At 37.6% G+C, this 18,994-nt stretch overlaps 1 protein-coding gene across 2 annotated transcripts in view; it reads left to right on the top strand.

Annotated features, from left to right (window-relative positions):
- The window catches only part of ACAP2 (ArfGAP with coiled-coil, ankyrin repeat and PH domains 2), a 64,818-nt gene that overhangs the window by 11,681 nt on the left and 34,143 nt on the right, over nucleotides 1-18,994 (top strand). For both annotated transcript variants that reach the window (XM_074153002.1, XM_074153001.1), the window contains exons 2-8: nucleotides 5,954-6,011; nucleotides 8,693-8,812; nucleotides 10,166-10,219; nucleotides 13,978-14,036; nucleotides 14,532-14,715; nucleotides 17,004-17,048; nucleotides 18,073-18,168. In XM_074153002.1, the coding sequence (XP_074009103.1) occupies nucleotides 5,954-6,011; nucleotides 8,693-8,812; nucleotides 10,166-10,219; nucleotides 13,978-14,036; nucleotides 14,532-14,715; nucleotides 17,004-17,048; nucleotides 18,073-18,168 (616 nt within the window). The remainder of the gene's footprint in view (nucleotides 1-5,953; nucleotides 6,012-8,692; nucleotides 8,813-10,165; nucleotides 10,220-13,977; nucleotides 14,037-14,531; nucleotides 14,716-17,003; nucleotides 17,049-18,072; nucleotides 18,169-18,994) is intronic.

Genomic DNA, 18,994 nt, shown 5'->3' with positions numbered 1-18,994 from the left:
TGTGTATGATAACACTAAATGCTGCTGCAAGTTTAGTGGTAATCAGTGTGACTTACAGCCATGTATATTAAGTGCAATAGAACTTCTTCCTTTCTTGAAGATTTATATGTTTATAATGTTCATTATCTTTTGAGATAATGTGCCATGTGAAGTCTTCCAGTAAAGAACAAATGAAGTGAAGTGTGTGCCGTAAAGGGATTTGCATTGTTTCTTTGTTATATCAAAGACCATATGAATTACTGAGAATGAGCTGAACTTTGTAGGTTAAGAAGATCTTAAAAACTGGTACCTACAGGCAGACTTTTGCTTTAATGATTAAGTGAATTCAGTAAGTACACTTATCTTATTTAATCTTATTATTTTTTTTTAAGAGGAGAGCTCTGACTTGGGAGGAATAGAAGAATGACTCTTCTAATACTGAGGACTTGATTCTTGTTTCTTTTCTCTGGGGAATTTTGAAATGCAAATAGTGCTTGCTATGGACCTGAGAAAACTTGGCTTATTCATCAGCCTGATAATCTTCAGTTCAGGAAATGGATTTCCATATTTCAATCCGCCAGGCTCATAGAATATTTCTAGGATTTTGGGGTGGGGGTGAAGAAAATGTCACATTTCTGATTCAGAGTCTTACTGTTCATATTGTGAAGCTCTTCCAAGCTATTGATAGAATGTTTTGTGGCAATGACTGAAGAATTAATAATATAAGGAGTACTATCATGACTGAGGAAGTTTATTTCGGCATGTCAGGGAGTGTTCATCATCTGTTCCTCAGCATGGAGGGGCTCTGTGCCAGCAGGGAAAAATCTCTGTGGTGCCAAACCAGGACTTCAATGGGCTCTGTGACAGGCTGCAACAGTGTTCTTTCTTCAGACTGTATTAAATGGCTATGACACATCTAATAAGCTATAAAACTCTGCTTGTATGTGTCCAAGGTTAGTAGGCCTTATTGTTCAGTGTATGACTTCTTTGTCCCTCAATATGTCATGTTTCTTTTTTAATCTGGGTTGTCTGATGCCTTTATACATGTATCAGATGTATTCTGTGTTAGCATGTTAGTTAAGATGCCTCTTGATACCTTTTCGTATCTCACTATAGATGAAGGAGATGAAATGAAGTGACTGGAGGAAGCAGTTGATATGCTGGAGGGTAGGTCCTTCATTCAGAAGGACCTCAGCAAGGTAGAAGAAAGTGCTGGTAGAAAGCTCCTGAAGTCTAACCAAGACATAAAGCAGAATACATGAAGTATCACATAAAGCTATAGCATGAGTGCTTGGTAATTTTAATATAGTTTGATTTTTATGCACATCTAGAACTGTGATACCACTGTGGGATGCACAGATGCTTGCAGCTAATCTCTACTAGTGTCTGTATTGGGTTTGTACGTAACATGAGAGAATGATCAATTGCTTTTACTTTAGTCAGTTATGAACCAGCTTTATCCAGCTTTGGCCCTTGCAGTTAGTGAGCTGTACATATCTTTGTAACTGCTTTTTGGTTTTCCTAATGTTCTTAAAGTTTAAAATGAAATGCAATTGGAGAGGACAAAGGGGAGTTAATCACAGTACTGTTTGCTTGTTGGTTCATGTTCAATGTTCTCTGTCCCTCTGAGGCTGAATTGTTCTCCACTGGCAGTGGAGCATGGTAATGCTTCTTTACTGCTCTGATACACAGCTGGTCTCATGAAGTTATACTGCAGTAAATGGAAGAAGATGGGAATGTAGTTAGATTTGAGTATGCGTACTCAAATACTTTGGTTTAGCTATTGATAATTTGTGGCTAGTCTTGCACATTAGCTTTATGCTATTGAACTGTAACGGGTGTTAGTTGAAAGGACATGTCATCTGCAGTGAAATCGAAGTTGTTCATGAAGGGGCTATTCTGCATGGAATATGTGCAGGTAGGAGAGCTGTGTCTTTCCAAGATTTCAAGACAAGACTTTAGTATTAATGTTATTGAAATTGTGATGGTGAGAATCTACTATTCCCATTTTATGAGTTCAAATAAATGAATGTATTCAGAAGTCCCAGTCTGAATAGCAGTTGATTGTGTACTTGTTTCTCTTCTGAAAGCATATTCAAGAGGTGAGTCTAAGATTTAAGCTTTAAATTGTCTTCAATTAAAATTTGAAAAATCCCCAAACTATGGGAAAATACTTCATTAGTGGGCTGTTAGTCTTTTGAATATATATTTTTTTTTTTTTAATACTGGGATGTGTTAATTCTAGAATTAAGAATGATTAATTGTTAATTATCCGCAGCACCTTTGAGTTCTCCAATTTGTTGTTTGTCAGCATCTAATTTATAATGAGTACTGATTCCAGTCTCCTCACTTTCAGGGAGGCAGTCTAAAAACACAAGCTAGAACACGGTGAGTGAGTGAAAGACGAAAGGCAGGATGTGGACTCGATGGCAGTTAGATATCGTTTGAAGAACAGCTGACATTAAAAGCATTGACCATTGCCACGTCTTACACTGTGAGAGTAAACAGGCTGAGCAGACACTCGCCCGTGGCCACAGTGTGCTTGGCATTTCGGTCAGCGGCGTGTAGTGGTTTAGTCTGGACTAAGGTATTTCCTTGGCACGTGTCTGCAGCTCACGGCCTAAGAGTGACCGATTCTCTTTGTAGAGGAGAGTTCAGCTGTCAGCTTTCTGTGTGGTTCCTGGGATTCTTGGTGTCCCATAGTACCTTAATCTGGAAGCAAGTCTTTCACTGGTCAGTTGGAGGGGAATGCTGTGATGGGCACCAGGGAGTTCAGCTTTCTTTTGTTGTATGCTGGGCTAAGTGACTGGTGACATTATCCTAATTTCAAAAGGCTGCGAAGTCACATCTTGAGTTTTCTTCCATCATCTCCCGTATTCCTCCTGTGTTGCAGTTCTGCAGCAAGCTGTATCTAACAAACTGAGCTGGGCTTTGGGGGGGGGCGGGGGGGGTGAAGGAGAGGAGGAACAGCAGAGGAGAGAAACACATTCCTGAGAGCCCTCATTAGGGAGTATGAAGGGAGACTGCTCATTTATGAAAGTTATCCCCCACCCTTAAGCAGCTGTTCTGGGTTTGTGCCTTGCCATGCGGTGTTTGAACATCTTGGCGAACCACAGATGTTTGACTTTGATTCATATGCTGAGGCAGATTTGATCCTTATTCCTAGTGCCAGAGCCTTCTGGCTAAGATTACCCTGACGCAAACCCTGCTCCCAGTTCCCACTTTGCGAAGGAGCAACATTTTTGGTGCGTGTCAGGTCTGGCACTGAGTCCTCAGCTGTTTTATGACCACTTCCTTTGTTTATCGCTGGAGATTGGGTCTTGGCTGTGCACACGAGATTTACTTGGAATTATGACAACTTTCTGTGAACTTTCAAGTAATTCCTGACACAGATGTTTTAGAGAGAGAAATGTACCTTTGTATTCTGTGGCTTCAAAAAGTATTAAATTAAGAAAAACAAGGCTTGCATTAACAGCACAGCTCAGATCAGCTGGTCTTACTGTGTTCCCTAACCCAGTACGAAAACGATTTTTCTGACAAGATGGTGTTAATATGTTATTGGATATCTGGTATTATTAGATATTAGTTATCTCTATTCTGATAGTTTGAGGGCATCACCTCCATTCTCACGCTTGTCATCCAGTGTTAGTCTAGTGCTGTGAGTATGTTTGCGTGAGAATAACTTCTACTAGTTTTTATGATGGAAACGGTGAAAGTAACCAGTTCTATGCAGAGAAACAAGGAGTTGAAATGGGGTTTGGCTGGAACCTAACAGCTGTTTGATCCATATCCAGCTGTAGGGCCCAGATGTGCCTGCCCTCCATCAGGTTGTGGTGGGAAATAGCCTGGAGGCTTTGGGGGCCTGTGGTCCTTCAAAGCTGATCTGAAATTAATCAGGTGGTGGAGGGGCTGTAGGTCTCCCTTCTGCTGTGGTGTCTCTTTCTGCTTTGCTTTACGCTTCTTTCTTGACTTGTCCCTCATCTTTTCAGTCTTTTGATGCTCTTTTTCAGTTGGGCTGAAAAAGTTTTGATGAAAAGTTTTTTCAGTTGGGCTTATTCTGTCTTAAAATTTTCCCTTTAATTACTGGGCAGATGTGTTGCATTTGTTCTGCCTACTCTAACTGCCTTTATCTCTCCTCTTCATCTTGGATCTTAGACTTTTCAGCTCATTAAGTCCTGTGGAGCTAGAACTCTGCTAGTTAAAGGCATTAAGAAAAAAATTCTTATCAGATCTTGCTGCAGTTCTGTAAACAAGCTACTTAATCATGCTTTTATGTTAATGCCAAAGAAACAAATAGAAATTGGTTGCACTGTAATTATAAACAAATGAATACAAAATTGCAGTCTAAATATTGAGATACTTTTCCTTCCTCTGTTTTTTTTTTGTTATTTTTTTATTTTTCTCTGTAATGCTGTCTGAAACAAGATTTAACTCTAGAGACTGAAATGAAGTTAATCATTTATGGAAGAAAATAAAGAAAGTAAAAGAGAAATTGATGTTGCCTGAAATCTTTCATGCTCTGAAGACAGAGGAGAGGCAGAAGCCAAAATGTAACTGCGCAGGAATGTGCTTAGATATAAAACCTAGGCTGTAACTGTGGGAATGCCTTAAGATACAAAAACTGGAATGCAACTATGTGTTAGTGAAATCTGCAAAAAGCTGGGAATGTCATGCTCAGTGTTTGAGAACTCCAGGCAACTGGCAGTGTTTTTCAGAGCTGTTCTTGTAAAAATTGCTTTTCCTGAGTTTGGGACCTGATCCAGTTTTTTTTTTTTTTTTTTTTGTTCTTGGCTTGAACTCATGTGAACTAGAACGCGATTAACAAGAGACAGCAAAGCTGTGGTTCTGTGTACTCTCTCCTCAGTGGTAAAGCTGGCTCAAGAAATTCCTGCTCCGAATCGTGCTTCCCTGACTGTCTCACTTTTTCCAGGAAGAGTTTTTTGTAGGAGTGAAATTCATCTGATGCAATTTTCCAGAAAGTGTTACAGAAAACTTCCTATTACTTTTTTATTTTTTTTTCCCGCCCCAAGGCAGGCTACTACTGGTGAACAGTGTGGCTCCGTGAATGGTTATGCTGGAATGGCTGAAAGAATGAGGCGCCCTGGGATGGGAGCAAGGGATGGGAATACAGCTGTTCCTACAAACCCCTGTGTAATGTGAAATCCCAGCCTCCTGGAATAGATTCTTGTAGCGAGGTGTTTCTTGCCAGAAATTAGTACATTCAAGCTCTCAAGGCGATAGCCTGATGAGACCACAATGTTCACGAACTCTCTGAAAAGCGTCAGCCTTTCTCAGTCTTCTGTTTTTTCAGGTAGCAACAAGTAAGGAAGGAGGTGTCATAGGAAACATAAACTCTCAAATGAAAAAATTTTTTTCTTAAAAAAAAAAAAAGCTTTAAAAATGCTTCATGAAAGCAACTTTTACTAGCAAGTAAAATTTGACTGGCCTGAAAGTTACAACCGGTCTAGACTTGAGGCAAGTGATACAAAGAAGTGTGCCATCAGAACTTCCTGCTGAGTCAGTTGATTCATGGCAAATTCTGTATTTTTCATAATTTCATTGCGAAGTTATTTTGTAGGTTTGAGCCAGGATAGTCACTGAAAGAATTACTTAAGAAATTTCACTCAGACTTTCAGTTTCTTTCCTTTGTTATTACCTTCAAACGTAAAGACTATTGGCTATGGAAGAATATAGGAAACCTATCTCAATGTGACAAACATTAGGATTAATAAAATTTCATCTCAAATCTTTATTACAAAGCTATATGTTTTATCAGTGATGTAGTTTTTCTTCTTTTTACTGTCAAAATTTCTGCAATTCTTGTGGTTCTGTAAAATCTATGCTGTTTTATAGTCGAAATTTAAGTGAAACTGATAGCGGTGATGGGTTAAACTAATGTGTCCCTGCCCCTTCTCCCCAGTCACAGTGTATTTTTGTGTAAAGTTTTACAGGAAAACATTTTTTAACTATGCAGGGCAGCTTTAGAAGAAGTAGAAGGAGATGTGACAGAACTGGAACTGAAACTTGACAAGGTAAGCTTTTTAATTCAACAATGTCCATTCTGAAAAATGTAAAAAGATGTGTTTAGGTTTTGTTTTGAAGTTCGTAATTGGGAAGCGGCAGTGGCTGCCGACCAAGCGGGAATGGATTTTGGTCGAGTGCGCAGCTGGGCCCCAGAGACCCAGGCTTGAGGAACAGCAGGACCAGCCAGGAGCTGGACTTCTCTCCCAGCGCAGGGTCTGGATTGTGCAATACCCTCCTGCCCCTGTGGCCCCCTCCCACTCGGTGACTCGGCCCCACGGTGGGAGCTGTGTGGAAGTTAATTCAGCTTTCCTGGGAGTTAAAGCCAGGGGCTGGCCATCCCTGCACTGGGAGCTTAGGGTTTATGACAACTCCATTCTGTGAGGACACCTGGATACTCTTTGTTTTAGAGATTTAAAGTCTGTGCTTTCTATCTTTGGTAGTCTGCGCTACACTCGCAGCGGGATAGGGGGGCGTGTGTGTGTGTGTATTTTTATCCTTCACTTTTTGTCTGGAAGACTTAACTTCTGTGACATTCATCCTGCTTTTTGTCGTGCTTTGTGCAGGTGTATGAAAGGTTCTCTGTACCATCTTACCGGTGCCTTACAATCCATTTATTGGTGTCCCTACAAGTAGCATTGGAGACTTTTGTTCTTTCTTTGCTAGTATTTTGAAGATAGCTTTTTTTTTTTTACATCTGTAGAAAATCTCCTTCCCTTAGCATTAGATGCTAAATGTTTAAAATTAATTTTTGCCTGTGTTTTAATGTGGTAGGTAGATATCATTTGTTTAACGCCGTAGCTACTTTTTGAGTACAAACTTTTGTCCCTGCAGCTGTGAGTTGGCTGCAGAAAGAGACAGACAAATGAAGTCAGTGTCAAGTGTAGTGTTAAGTCTGAAGAATTTATTACTTTTTGTAATAATATTTGTAGCTTTGGTAGTAACTAATGTAACCATTTGCTCTTTCAAAATAAGCTTAAGATAGTTAATTTTGATTTGGTGTGAATCTTAGTGAAACTAATGTGTATAAGGCACATTTGTACAGTAGTGGTGATGAATCTCTTTTGGTGGATTAAACCATGTAAGTATTTAAAGGATCTGAAAAATCTCTCTTGGAAGTTTGTATTTTTGGGGAAAAGAATTCTCAAGTACCTTAAGGGATGTTATTCAGGGCCTTACACCCAGCCTCTTGCAGGAGGCTAGTGCAAATTTTACCGTTCTATCATGTAAAAGCTATGATTGTGGTATTGCTCTTTGTCCTGAGACAGTATCCTAGTATTCTTTAAAACAAAACCACCCAAATCCATTTGCTCCTCTGACAAGGAAGCAAGTGCACAAGGTAAGTATTTAAGTAGTTTAATGTGAAGAATAAGTGACCTAGTGTACCGATTAAGTTGAGAGCCAAGTTTCTTGTGTGAGCTGAACTAACTGTGGCCTGGGGGTGATGATTTGTCTAGACTTGGTTGGTAACTTTTTCTGCTCAGTTATTCATGCTAAACTTAGCTTTATTGTCCCACAATTGTGACTTTGGGCTACATTATCTGCATTTACTTTCCTCCCTGGAAGAAAGGATGCTGGGTTCAGGATTGTGAACCATAAGCAAAAAGTGAAGGGGGGGAGGGGAAGGATCATGTTGGTAGTGATTTTTTTTTTTTTTTTTCTGTCCATTGTTAAAGCAACTTGGCCATTCATCAGAATGTGGGAGATGATGCTCAGATTTCTTCTTTTCCTAAAAGGATCTGAGTCAGCATAAAAATTACTGGGGGGGGAAAAAAGGCAGGAAGGTCAATTGGGTGGTTTCCTTGCCCCAACATAGACTCAAGTACTTCTATGTTGTTCTTCATGAAACCATGTCTAACAGCCTTGAAAAGTGCATCAGAGATGAAAGTTCAATCTTCTGATTTTATTCTGTTTGGTTTAGAGTGAAGGGAACTCAATTATAATATACCTTTTCTCAAGAGAACATCTTAGTGATTGCATTGATCATTCCTTATTTCATTAATGGCTCAGTGCATAAGTCGTTCAAAAAGTGGGAAAATATCCTTTGCAAGATCCTGATGGCTTTTGTATCAGACTCTGCAGTACCATCCTAGCTAAGGTGCTGACCTAAGTAGTGAGTGGTAGGGATGGAAACCCACCAGAGAGAGACTAGTGGGTTCTATGAGCGAAAACACAGTTGATTTCGCCTTCTGAGGTAACCATCTCTCTTCAGTTGTGCTTTGTGCAGAGAGCCTTTTGCTTTTCTGTGCCTGTGTTCCGAGTGTCTCAAGATGAAACAACTGGTGTGCATTTCTTTTGGGTTTTTTTGGCTCAGAAACCACAAAATGCTTATAATTTTACTTGGGCTCTAACCAGTTTTGGTTGCTGTGCTTTTTGCCCGCAAACAACCCTCTCTCTTGAAATATGTGCAAAATCACAGTTAACAATAAAGCAAATAAAAAATAATAAAAAACTTCTAAAGAGTAGGAACCTTCTCTGTGACATTTCAATTGACCTGTATTAGTATTGTTATAACTATCACTATACAACAGAAAGCTTTTCATAGAACAGGGGCTTTGTAAATCTAGAATTTAGTTTTTGAAATCTTTGTTTCTTAGACTTAACTAATCTCAGTGTGTTTCATGTTTATATGATGTTATAAAAAAAACGAAACACCAGAACAAATGCAAAAACTTCCATTTTGTCTTTTTAGCTGGTGAAGCTTTGTATTGCAATGATCGATACTGGGAAAGCATTTTGTACAGCCAACAAGCAGTTCATGAATGGAATTCGAGACCTTGCACAATATTCCTGTAAAGATGCGTTGGTTGAGGTAAGTTCTTTAAGAGGTAAAAATGGAAGGAGAGAAGTTGTAACTTAAAAAGGGGTAAAATGTAACAGTTGGCGAGAGAAGTAGTTGAAGTTTATATACTATTTATGTATATTTTGTACTATTGCGTTTCTGCTCCTTTTTCTTTGAAATGTCTTATGACTGAACTTTTTTTGACTGTGGTGCACTACAGCTGTCTGTGCTGTTTAGTTTCAGCTTTAGCCTGCAGTGGCAAGGGTTTTCCAAAGTCCAGAAAATAGGTGTTAGGTTAGGACTAGTCATCTTGAGAGGAGTGGAGAAAGTCAGGTGGAAGCTGTGAACAGCTCCCCTGTTTACTTTGCTAAATGAAGGGGTTCTAGTCATGAGATTCCCAAGAGCCAGTTCTGTGCAACTAAATTCCCTGAGTTGATCTCTTGGGTCCTGGAATTGGCACTATCTAATACATAAAAATTTTAATTTTTAAATGTACAGAGCCTGCTCTGTTGTTACCACAGACTGATGCCTTGTTAGGCTAATTTGAAAATCTTCATATTTTCTGTCTATGCTCCTTTGAAATGAGACACGAAATTGTGTAATATTCAGGTATAATTATGTGCCCATCTCTGTGTATATCATCTATATTTAATGCACGTTATGTAATAGAACATTGATTGCATGTGTGCATCTTCACAGGCTGGTTGAAATAGATAATGGCTGTGAATTTCAGTGTAGTCTGTGAGCAACTGAAACTGGTGTTGTCTGGAAATGTACTTGCTTGACATGTAGTGCGATGGCAAACTAGTAAACTTATGTTAATTGATTCCAAGTAGGTTTTTGTTACCCTTGTTGTGTAAGCAATAAGCAATTGTCCAAATGTGTTAGGGATCATGGTTTTCTAACTGTCTTTGAGACATTGATTCTACAGATTTATTTCAGTGTTGCTACTGAGGCAGTAGTTCCTACAGTAAATGTGTGTCTATGACAATTACAACATCTTAACTAGGTTTTTGGAGTTAAAGTATTTAATGTTAATAAATATTGAGTAGTGTAATATTAAATATTATAAGTTAATATGTTAAATTATGTGAACTTCCCATAGTTTAGTCAATTTAATTTGAATTTTTCCTGCTTTGCTTCAGTTTGGTCCTTTATATATAGATAGGTATCAGTAACATTTTTGTTGCTTGTAGCTGTAATAAATTTACTTGATATTACCCCCATGTGCTCCTTCTAGTGTAATAGTTTTAGTTAATAACCACGCCCAAGAAAATCAGTTCTTAAGTTCTTTATTGAAAAACTGTAAAGCTCTGAAACCTTGCTTTCGTGCTGTGTATTTGGTAAAGCTTAACTTAAACCACTTTGTTTTTCTCTTTACAGACCAGCTTGACGAAGTTCTCCGACACCTTACAGGAAATGATCAATTATCACAATGTAAGTGTTTCAAGCTGAAACATGACACTGATAGCTTTCCTCCCGTTATATTTGATAACAGAAGAATGCTAAAGCTTTTCTTGTTGATAGTATTTGCAAAGTCATGGTTTAAGTGGTATTAAATACCTCTCATTTTATACTTCTAAATATTTTTTTTATTTATGAAGTATTTCGAAATACTCCCTTTTCTGCAGATTTTTATGTTGCTTTATTTTTTGTTTGGGATTTGTAAGCTTTGCAAAACCCCAGTGTTGTAAGACAGAGTAAATACTGGATTGTTTCATCTTTTTTTAATCAAACTGAGGGGCAGCAGTGACAAACTAAGAGTGTATTTCTTTGCTGGACTGAAATAACAATTACCTTTTCCAAAATGTCTACTTTTTTTTTCACTCCCATCCTTTATAATGCACAAAATGAAGCACCTCTGATTTGTGTGTAGTTGACTGTTTGAAAGTATGACAGATTTAGGCAAGTGTAGAGAAAGGAGAAAATGCTAGGATTTGAGATCAATAGTGATTTTTAGCATGTGAGACTTCATCAGAAAGCTCAGTTTTGCCTGGATTGAGAACTGATTACTTTTTTTTTTTCTCCTCTAAAGAATTTGGCCTTATGTCCTGAAAGTCAAAGGGATGTGTTAGTAATTCTATTTTTTTTTTTCCTCTTCCTTTGGCCCCTACTTCTTTTCTTTCATTTTCCAGCAAATTGCTGGAAAGCAACTGAAGTGTCTCCAAAGTCCTGAAAATATGCAGGGCACTTAAAATTAATTTTTTTTTTAATATTGCTAGGAGTTTAAAAATGTAATGAGATACAGAGAATGCAGTTCAAATAGCTTCAGCTGAAGTTAATTTTGTTAGCATTAACTTAGCTTCCTAAAACTGTTGTCTTGGGCATTTTTTTGAAAATGCATGCTTTTAGAAGGGAAGGGAAACAAAGGGAAGCAGGTTAATACTCTTGAGCTGGGTATCCTTTCCATTCTGAGGTGTACGAATCTACACCTAATATAATGAAAACTGTAAGGAGGAGAGTAAGTGGACAGTGATACTTTGATGGCAGAGAGAAGCCTGTGCAGAACGTTCAAAGCGGCAGCAGCAGTGGGAGAAAGTGGTACTTTCATGTCAGTGATTTCTGCAGGTTAGATAAAGCAGATGAAACCAGTTGGCTGTCCCTGGTTTACACTTTTCATTGCACTTCTTGCTGCTGGTCACCCTCTTAACCGTGGCTTTGCTATATGGTATGGGGTTTTTTTGACACATCTGACCTAGGTCCTATATTCTTGCTGCTGGTATCTTTCTACATGATCGTGGCTTGAAGTGCTTTGGTAGAATTTGGCACAGCACAGCTCTCCCTTTAGGGCAGCTTGAGGGCAGAAAGCAAAGAACAAGCCATATTAAAAGAAAATTTCCTTGCAGATCTAAGTAGGACCACTCTGAGTGGTCCTGCTTTTTTTTCGCCTTAGCTTTCTTGCTGTGCTCAAGCACAGTGAGTAGAACAGTGGCAAACAGTACCGAAAGGCATGAACATGAGAAGTAAGGTTCTGATATTATGAGGTTCTGATGTAATGTTCAGACATGGTCCTACATTGCTTTTTGTGAATTTGCTTAGTTCAGCAGGACTTACTAGCTCAGAGCTAGTTAGCTCTGTTGTTGACCAAGTTGGCAGGAGAGCCATCAGGAGTGAGAAGCAGGTAGAGGATGAAAGAGGAGAGTTGGACATCTTGCAGAGGAGGGGAGGGAGGGGGTAGGAGGTGGTCCCAGTGAGATCTGGGTGACTGGCTGTTTTCTCATATGAGGCTTTGCTGCAGATCAGGCTAGAAGCCAGACTAATGCAGCATCTTCACTGATCTAGCAGTGGGGAAGTAACTTTGACAGCTTATGGCAAATAGCAGCTTTCTTAGACTTGGTTTGGAGAGTGTGAAAGGTAATGTATACGAAAGGCTGTAAATCTAGTCAGATCATGGTCTGGGCGCTTTTTTCCTGTTCTTTTAGGGGAAAAAAAAAGTATGTATTTTTCTGACTAACACTTTTTCCCTCTTCATTACTGTAAGCAGACTTGCAAGTTTCATATTTCTGGAAGTCCACTAATCAGTTGAATTCCCATCTGGTTATATTCTTTCTGTATTGATCTTGATTGGTGCACTCCTCAGGCACTGGCAAGCTTAAATGTCAGCAGTGGGAGTAGTCCCAGCATGATTTCCAGCTTGTCAAGAAGTTCTTTATCTATTCTAGTTGTCTGTTTTTCTGTTTTTTTTAGAGGGAATACAAACAGGATCTTCTGTGTGTTACTGTTAAATATAGGACAATGCAGGTTGGAAGGGGCCTCAGGAGACGTCTGGTTCAACTGTCTGCCTAAATGAGGGACAGCTCTGAGGTTGGAGCAGGTTCCTTGGGGTTTTATCCCATTTGGTCTTGAAAACCCCCAAAAATGGAGACTGGATGGAGGATATAGTACCACTGTTAACGGGTGACTTAATCAGTCATGGTTTTGTTCCTTCAGTGTTTCTTGAAAAGAGAAACAAGCTGGTAAGGGTTTTGCTGTCAGTACTTGGCATTTCATGCCTTTTTCATTCCCAAATTTTGTGAATGGGGAGACTAAGACTGAGAACATTTAAAGAAAACATTGCTTGACCTGAAACTTTGAGTTCTGGACTTGCTCTTTCAATAAAAATATTTAACACTTAAAGATCTTTACCTTTTGCAAGAGATTCTGTTCGGTTGGGCCAACTACTTCCTTGTATTCTTTCACCTCTTTTTATTTTTTGTGATCAGACCTTGTATATTGTCATAATGCAGAAGGGGAGGTGTAGAGGAGTTGGAAATTAAGGCACCATTTTTGATCTGCACAGTGATAAGTGGCAAAAGGATTTGTCCCATTGCCATTGACCTGTTCCATTCTGTCCTAAAACTTCGAGGGCAGATGTGAAGCTGAAAGAATGTGTGTTTTCATTCTTCAGTGTTTCTGGGGTCATAAGAGAAAACCCAAGTTGTCTTAACATCCAGGTGTGCTTTGCCCTTGGGACCTTAATGAATTTCTCAATCTTTACAATCTGAATGAGTAGATTATAATTCTGCCTCCCTTCCTCCCAGCCTCACCAAATCATAAGAAGTTTGAGAAGCGTGGCTTAGAACATTTAATTTTAGAAAAAGAAGCAGCCATTCTTTCAGCAGTTCGACAGTGGGGTTTGGTTTGTTGTTTTTTTACAAATATGTTATGTAAAGGACATGGTACTAATTACTCATATATGTTACATTTTCAACATTCATTTCAGTCCGTGTTTTTTTTGCCAGAAGTTAAGGGCATGTTCTTTCTATGGTTTCATTTGTCTTTTAGTTGTTGATTAAATTGTGGAAGTCTATTAAAAGAATAAAAAAAAATGTTACTTAAAGTTGTTTCTTCAAAGCTGTTTGTACAGTAATATTCTTAACTGCTTAATAATCACAATGAACACGCCGTATGAAAGTGGGTATATCCTTACGTTGTCAGGATGAGAGAATAAGATGCCAGGAGTTTGTCTCTCCTTTATTACCACAATCTTGAAGACAAGACCAGCAAAAGCTGTTGGTTTTGTGACATTTTATTTTACTCCTTATTTATTTTTTATTTATTTCAAAACTACTTTGAAGGGGTTTATATTTTGATATGAGACACAGTTTAATAATAATAATTCTCATCTAATTCTGCATAATAACAGTATATGTCTAAAACAAAAAGTTATGAACACCCTTAAGTTATTGACCTACATAAGAATGCTTTTCTTTCAGATCCTGTTTGACCAAACCCAAAGATCAATTAAAGCACAGCTTCAGACTTTCGTTAAGGAGTAAGTTAATTTGCACTTGTAATGGGAAAATTATAGGTAAAGTAGAATTTAAAAACAACTGATTTGAATGGGTTGATGAAACATCTTTCCTGAAAATCGCCAGCCATAAGTTGAGAATTGCGTATTAAAGCTTGTCAAAAACCATCCTAAATCAATGAGGCTTTAGATCCAGCTGTGGAAAGGTTGAGATAGTATGAATTACTGGTCTTAATTACATGTTGTCATTTGTCTAAGCTTAGGGAAAAAAGTACTTACCAGAGCTTTTCCCCGGTGAGCAAGAGACGTGTTTATCTTATTTTCAATTTTGTCCTTTCCTCAGAAGAGAAAGACAGAGAACCTATCATATTTTGTATGATTTCCTTTTGATCCAAGCATTTATTAAAGAACATGAAAACGAACTGTAACTGTCAGGAGCATGGTCTGTCTAGTGTATCTTTAAACACTTTTTTTCATGCTTTGGAATTTATTTGTTATCCATCTTTCCTTTTTCTTTAGAGATATTAGGAAGTTTAAAGATGCAAAGAAACAGTTTGAAAAAGTTAGTGAAGAAAAAGAAAATGCTCTAGTAAAAAATGCCCAGGTTCAAAGAAATAAGCAACACGAAGTAGAGGAGGCAACCAATATTTTGACTGCAACACGGAAATGTTTTCGACACATAGCTCTGGATTATGTTCTTCAGGTAGGTGCAGCAATATAAGTTATTTTTCCAAACCAAATATATATGTATGTTAGATATACTTAGAGATCCGTCCTTTAGAAGTTCTTATTGTAAGCTTCTTGGAAGCTGTGGAGATTTATTGGAAAAGGAATAATTTGGTCTACAAGTAATTTCTTTTTTAATGAAATCTGAGCAAAATTAATTTACTTGATGCATTCTTATTGCTTAATGCTTCAGTATTCAGTGCAGTTGCTGTAAAGACACAGTTGAATTTTCAATTTGAACATTAATTTTGGGAAAACAGTATTTGGCTGATACTTACCTAAATGTATTTCGTGAGTTGGCTATGCTGTAGTTCCTTATATATTTGAAGTAAAAACTGTAACCTAGTCTAGGAAACACAAATTACCTGAATAATTCTGTAGGATGTTGGCTACTGCTACAATTCCAGCTGTTTGCTTTGGGTTTTATTTAACAAATCCTACTTGTCCAGAAGCCTCGGAGTTTGGCTTGATGCCATAGGGAAAATCAAGAACATAACTACTCATTTGTTTTTTAGTGCAGATCTATAGTGTTGAGAGGTGTTCTTTGTCCCACTACTTTGAATCCTGTAAAATAATAAATTTTCTGTTGATACTTACAATTCACCTGTTTCATAGTTACCCACGACTACAGCAAAACAGGATTATTGCAACCTGCATGGTATGAGCTGGTGGGGGCTCCTAAATGGGTCTGGGGTTCTCCTATGATCAAACACAGAACAACCCTTTAAAATTGTATTAGTTTAATATTAGACATTATCATCTTGATTTGTTGACAGTCCAGTCAGTTATTTAAAGCTTAGTTAACTGTTCTTTTAATTGCATGTATTACCTGTAACATGAAGTGGGATTGATCTGACCATCCTGGGCATGTGCACAGATACGGAGGTCGGTGGTCAGTGGTCAACACTGACCTCCTGCCTTTTGAACACTAAGGGCAAAGTTAATTTTGATGTTTAAGAAGTCATGTGAATTATGGACCACTTGATTATTTGTACTAACATCAAATAGTGTGGAGGGGGAGGCTGGCAGTCGTTACCATAGGCCAGTTCCTTGTGTGTGCATTGAACTGCAGCTCATTTGCCTCCTGGAATTCATATGTTCAAAGTACGAGCGGTTCCTGTGATAAAGATGCACTTAAACTAACAGGGAAAAGTTTCAGCATCTCTTAATTAATGCGGGCAAAAATGAATTCAGCTTTTGGCATTCTTTCTACTCGGGTGAGTCTTCTAGAAAAGTGACTTCACAACTATGGTATCTTTGTAGCTATATTGGCTTTCAACTGTATTTCAAAACCTTTCTTTACCTTTTATTTTTTTTATCCTCACAAGTTGAGGGTTTGTTCTATACAACGCATCTTAATTATTTTTACTGCAGAAGGTTTTCCAAAACACTGAGTATTTAAGTATAGAAGTACAATCTGGTTTTGATTATAGCTTCAGTAAGTTTATTTCTTCTGCTGGAATTTTAAACTGACATGGAGGTGTTAAATTACAAAATCATGCATGTTTCTGCTAAATGGGGCTTTTAAAGTAAAATCTGTAGTTCTGAATGACAACCTTAAAGATTAGGGGACAAAGAGGATAGAGGAACTAGGTGAATGTGAAAAATCAGGTTTTTTTTCTATGTAATTTGAACTACTTCAAGTTCTAAGGCAACACCATTGGTCTTCAGCTAGCTTAAACATGCAAGCATGAATGCAAAGTTACTTTTTGAAGCTGTTACGATCTTGCTTGTTTCAGAGGCTGGGGCTATATCCCGGTTTTAGGACACTTCAGACAACATCAGCCTGAGGGGAAAAATAAACATGCCCCATCCTTTCCTCTCGGCTGTTGGGAGCTGGCAGCGCTGCTGAGTGCAGCTGCCTGAGGAAGTTGGTGGGCTGGGTTAGCTCATGCTGTTGGAGACGGTATATAAGCCATATTGAGTTCATTCTCTTGAAAATGGGTACCAGTTTTCCTTGCCTGAAATATAATTACTTTTAGCTAACACGTGATGTCTTATACATTCCCTTCTAATATAAGACAGTTGTGACTATCACTGTGAAATTCTAGTTTCGTAAACTTTTTCTGATTGCATAATTTTATTAAAGTGACAAAGCTAGCATGTGTCTTTTTTCCAAAGTGCTTTGTGAAGTCTGATATTGAGTTATTTTCTTCCAATGTTTTATGCTTCGATATGATTATTTGGAAGTAATTTCAAGTTTACTTTTGTGGTGAAAATTTGCAAGTACAATAAAAAATAAGTTGCTTGTTTTTTTTTTTCTAGATCAATGTTCTTCAGTCTAAAAGGAGAGCAGAAATCTTAAAATCGGTAAGATATACTTTATATTCTATACAGAAGATATTTAAATACATCTGAAATTGAAAATGTGACTGCAAAGCCTTATACTAAAGATTTCGTCCTCTTAACCATCAAAACATTACCCGTGCATTTGGCACTTTGACAGTCAGTTTGGCCTTCATTGTAATTGGGCATAATGCTTAATTGTGTTTGGCAATCCTTTTGCTTCAGATTTGAACACTTTAAGGTTTTCACTGCTGTTGACTCTTTGATATGTGTTTCATGGTTAAAATCTAACTTTATCTGCCAAGAATTCTGCTGTTTAGGTCTGCTATATTAATTTATAGACAATAATTACTTAAAATCCGTTCTAAGATGGATTCAGCTCTTTCTACAAAAATGTTTTTTTTTATATGTAAATAGCATATTGTAATAGCAAATATACCACATGCTTTAGTATGGGTTCTGCTAAATTAATATACTGCTATATCTGCATGCTAGCTTTCTTCTGATTGTATTCCCTTTTCTGGTTCATATTATCTCTGTAAGAAGTTTACTGAGGTAGAGACTGCCAAATTAAATGGTGCTTTTCTTTCAAAGGTCTAAAGTTGCACTCCCATAATTTCCTTAATTCCTTTAAATAGCAAAGCCTGTAGTTGCATCACAGCTTTAGACATGCTTACCATTCTGCTCTGTGTCTTCCCAGCTTGTTTTCTTTTTTAAGACTGGACAGTGTTAAACAGACTCAATAGGGACATGTAGTAGAAGTAATTTTCTGCCCTTATGTCGATTTGTTTTGTTAATGGATTTAATCCTAGTAACTAATTTCTGAAACTTTGGGCTTGGTTCTTTGCTGCCTTTTACCTTGCATGTTTATTTACAGCATTGGAAGCTCTATGAGATATTGATGTAAAATTTCCAGGACACAATAGAGCAGAAATTAACCCTGGAATTGTATTTTAAGTTTGTTCATGTAGATTAGTTAAGTGATGTATTTATGTGATATCTGATAAATATTTGTCTTTTTAAAAAATGTACTTTTTTTTTCTTCCAGATGTTATCATTTATGTATGCCCATCTGGCTTTTTTCCATCAAGGCTATGATCTTTTCACTGAACTTGAGCCCTACATGAAAGATCTTGGTGCACAGGTAACAAATTACTTTAAAAATTTGTAACTATGTGCTGGGATGGATGAGAACTCAATGTATGCATACATATCAGGTACATCATAGATTTATTCAACAGAAAGGGAACTGTAGTGTGATAGAGGCAAAGCACAAAAATACACTGTGATTGGAATGAAAATAGAAACTGAAAAGTTGTCTATTTACTAAAATTAATACTACCTTTGGGATTTATATACTTTAATATAGCCTTGTAATGCCATTTGTGGTATTGCATGGTATTCATAACACTGGATTATTTTGTTTTAAAAGTTTTTGTGTATGACCCATGTTATATTTAACAATAAAAAGTAGATCAGGTTTTTTCCTTCTACTTTAATACATTATTTACTGTATAAATTATGCAATGTGCCAAAAAGAAAATTGATGTTAGCAATGTTGGCCGTAAAACAGAAGTCTGATTTTTATCAAGTTCTGCAAAACAGAGTTTATACATTGAATCCTTCTTGTCCAGTTTTGTTGTTTAAGAGCACACAATTGCAACTTTTGCGTTTTCAGTAGATGGACCACAGCCAACTGCACACCAGACAAATAGAAAAAGGTCACGCAAAGTAGTTTAGGAACATACAATATTCAACTGAAGATCTATCTGTGATGCAGGAAGAAGACTCATAGTGTCTTGACTTGTTTTCAGTGCAAGTTGAATGGGCCTGGAAATACTTGTACAACACTTCCTTTTTCTTTTTTCTTTTTTTGTTGCCTCTATCCAGGGACTTGCAACAACCACACTGCTGCAAGACTCTCTATTGCCACTTCCCAACCTGATCCACAAAACAGAGCTAACCCAAAT

The sequence above is a fragment of the Numenius arquata genome, chromosome 9 (genome assembly GCF_964106895.1).
Source record: "Numenius arquata chromosome 9, bNumArq3.hap1.1, whole genome shotgun sequence".
In the NCBI taxonomy this organism is placed as follows: domain Eukaryota; kingdom Metazoa; phylum Chordata; class Aves; order Charadriiformes; family Scolopacidae; genus Numenius; species Numenius arquata.
This window is presented reverse-complemented; position numbering and strand designations above follow the sequence as displayed.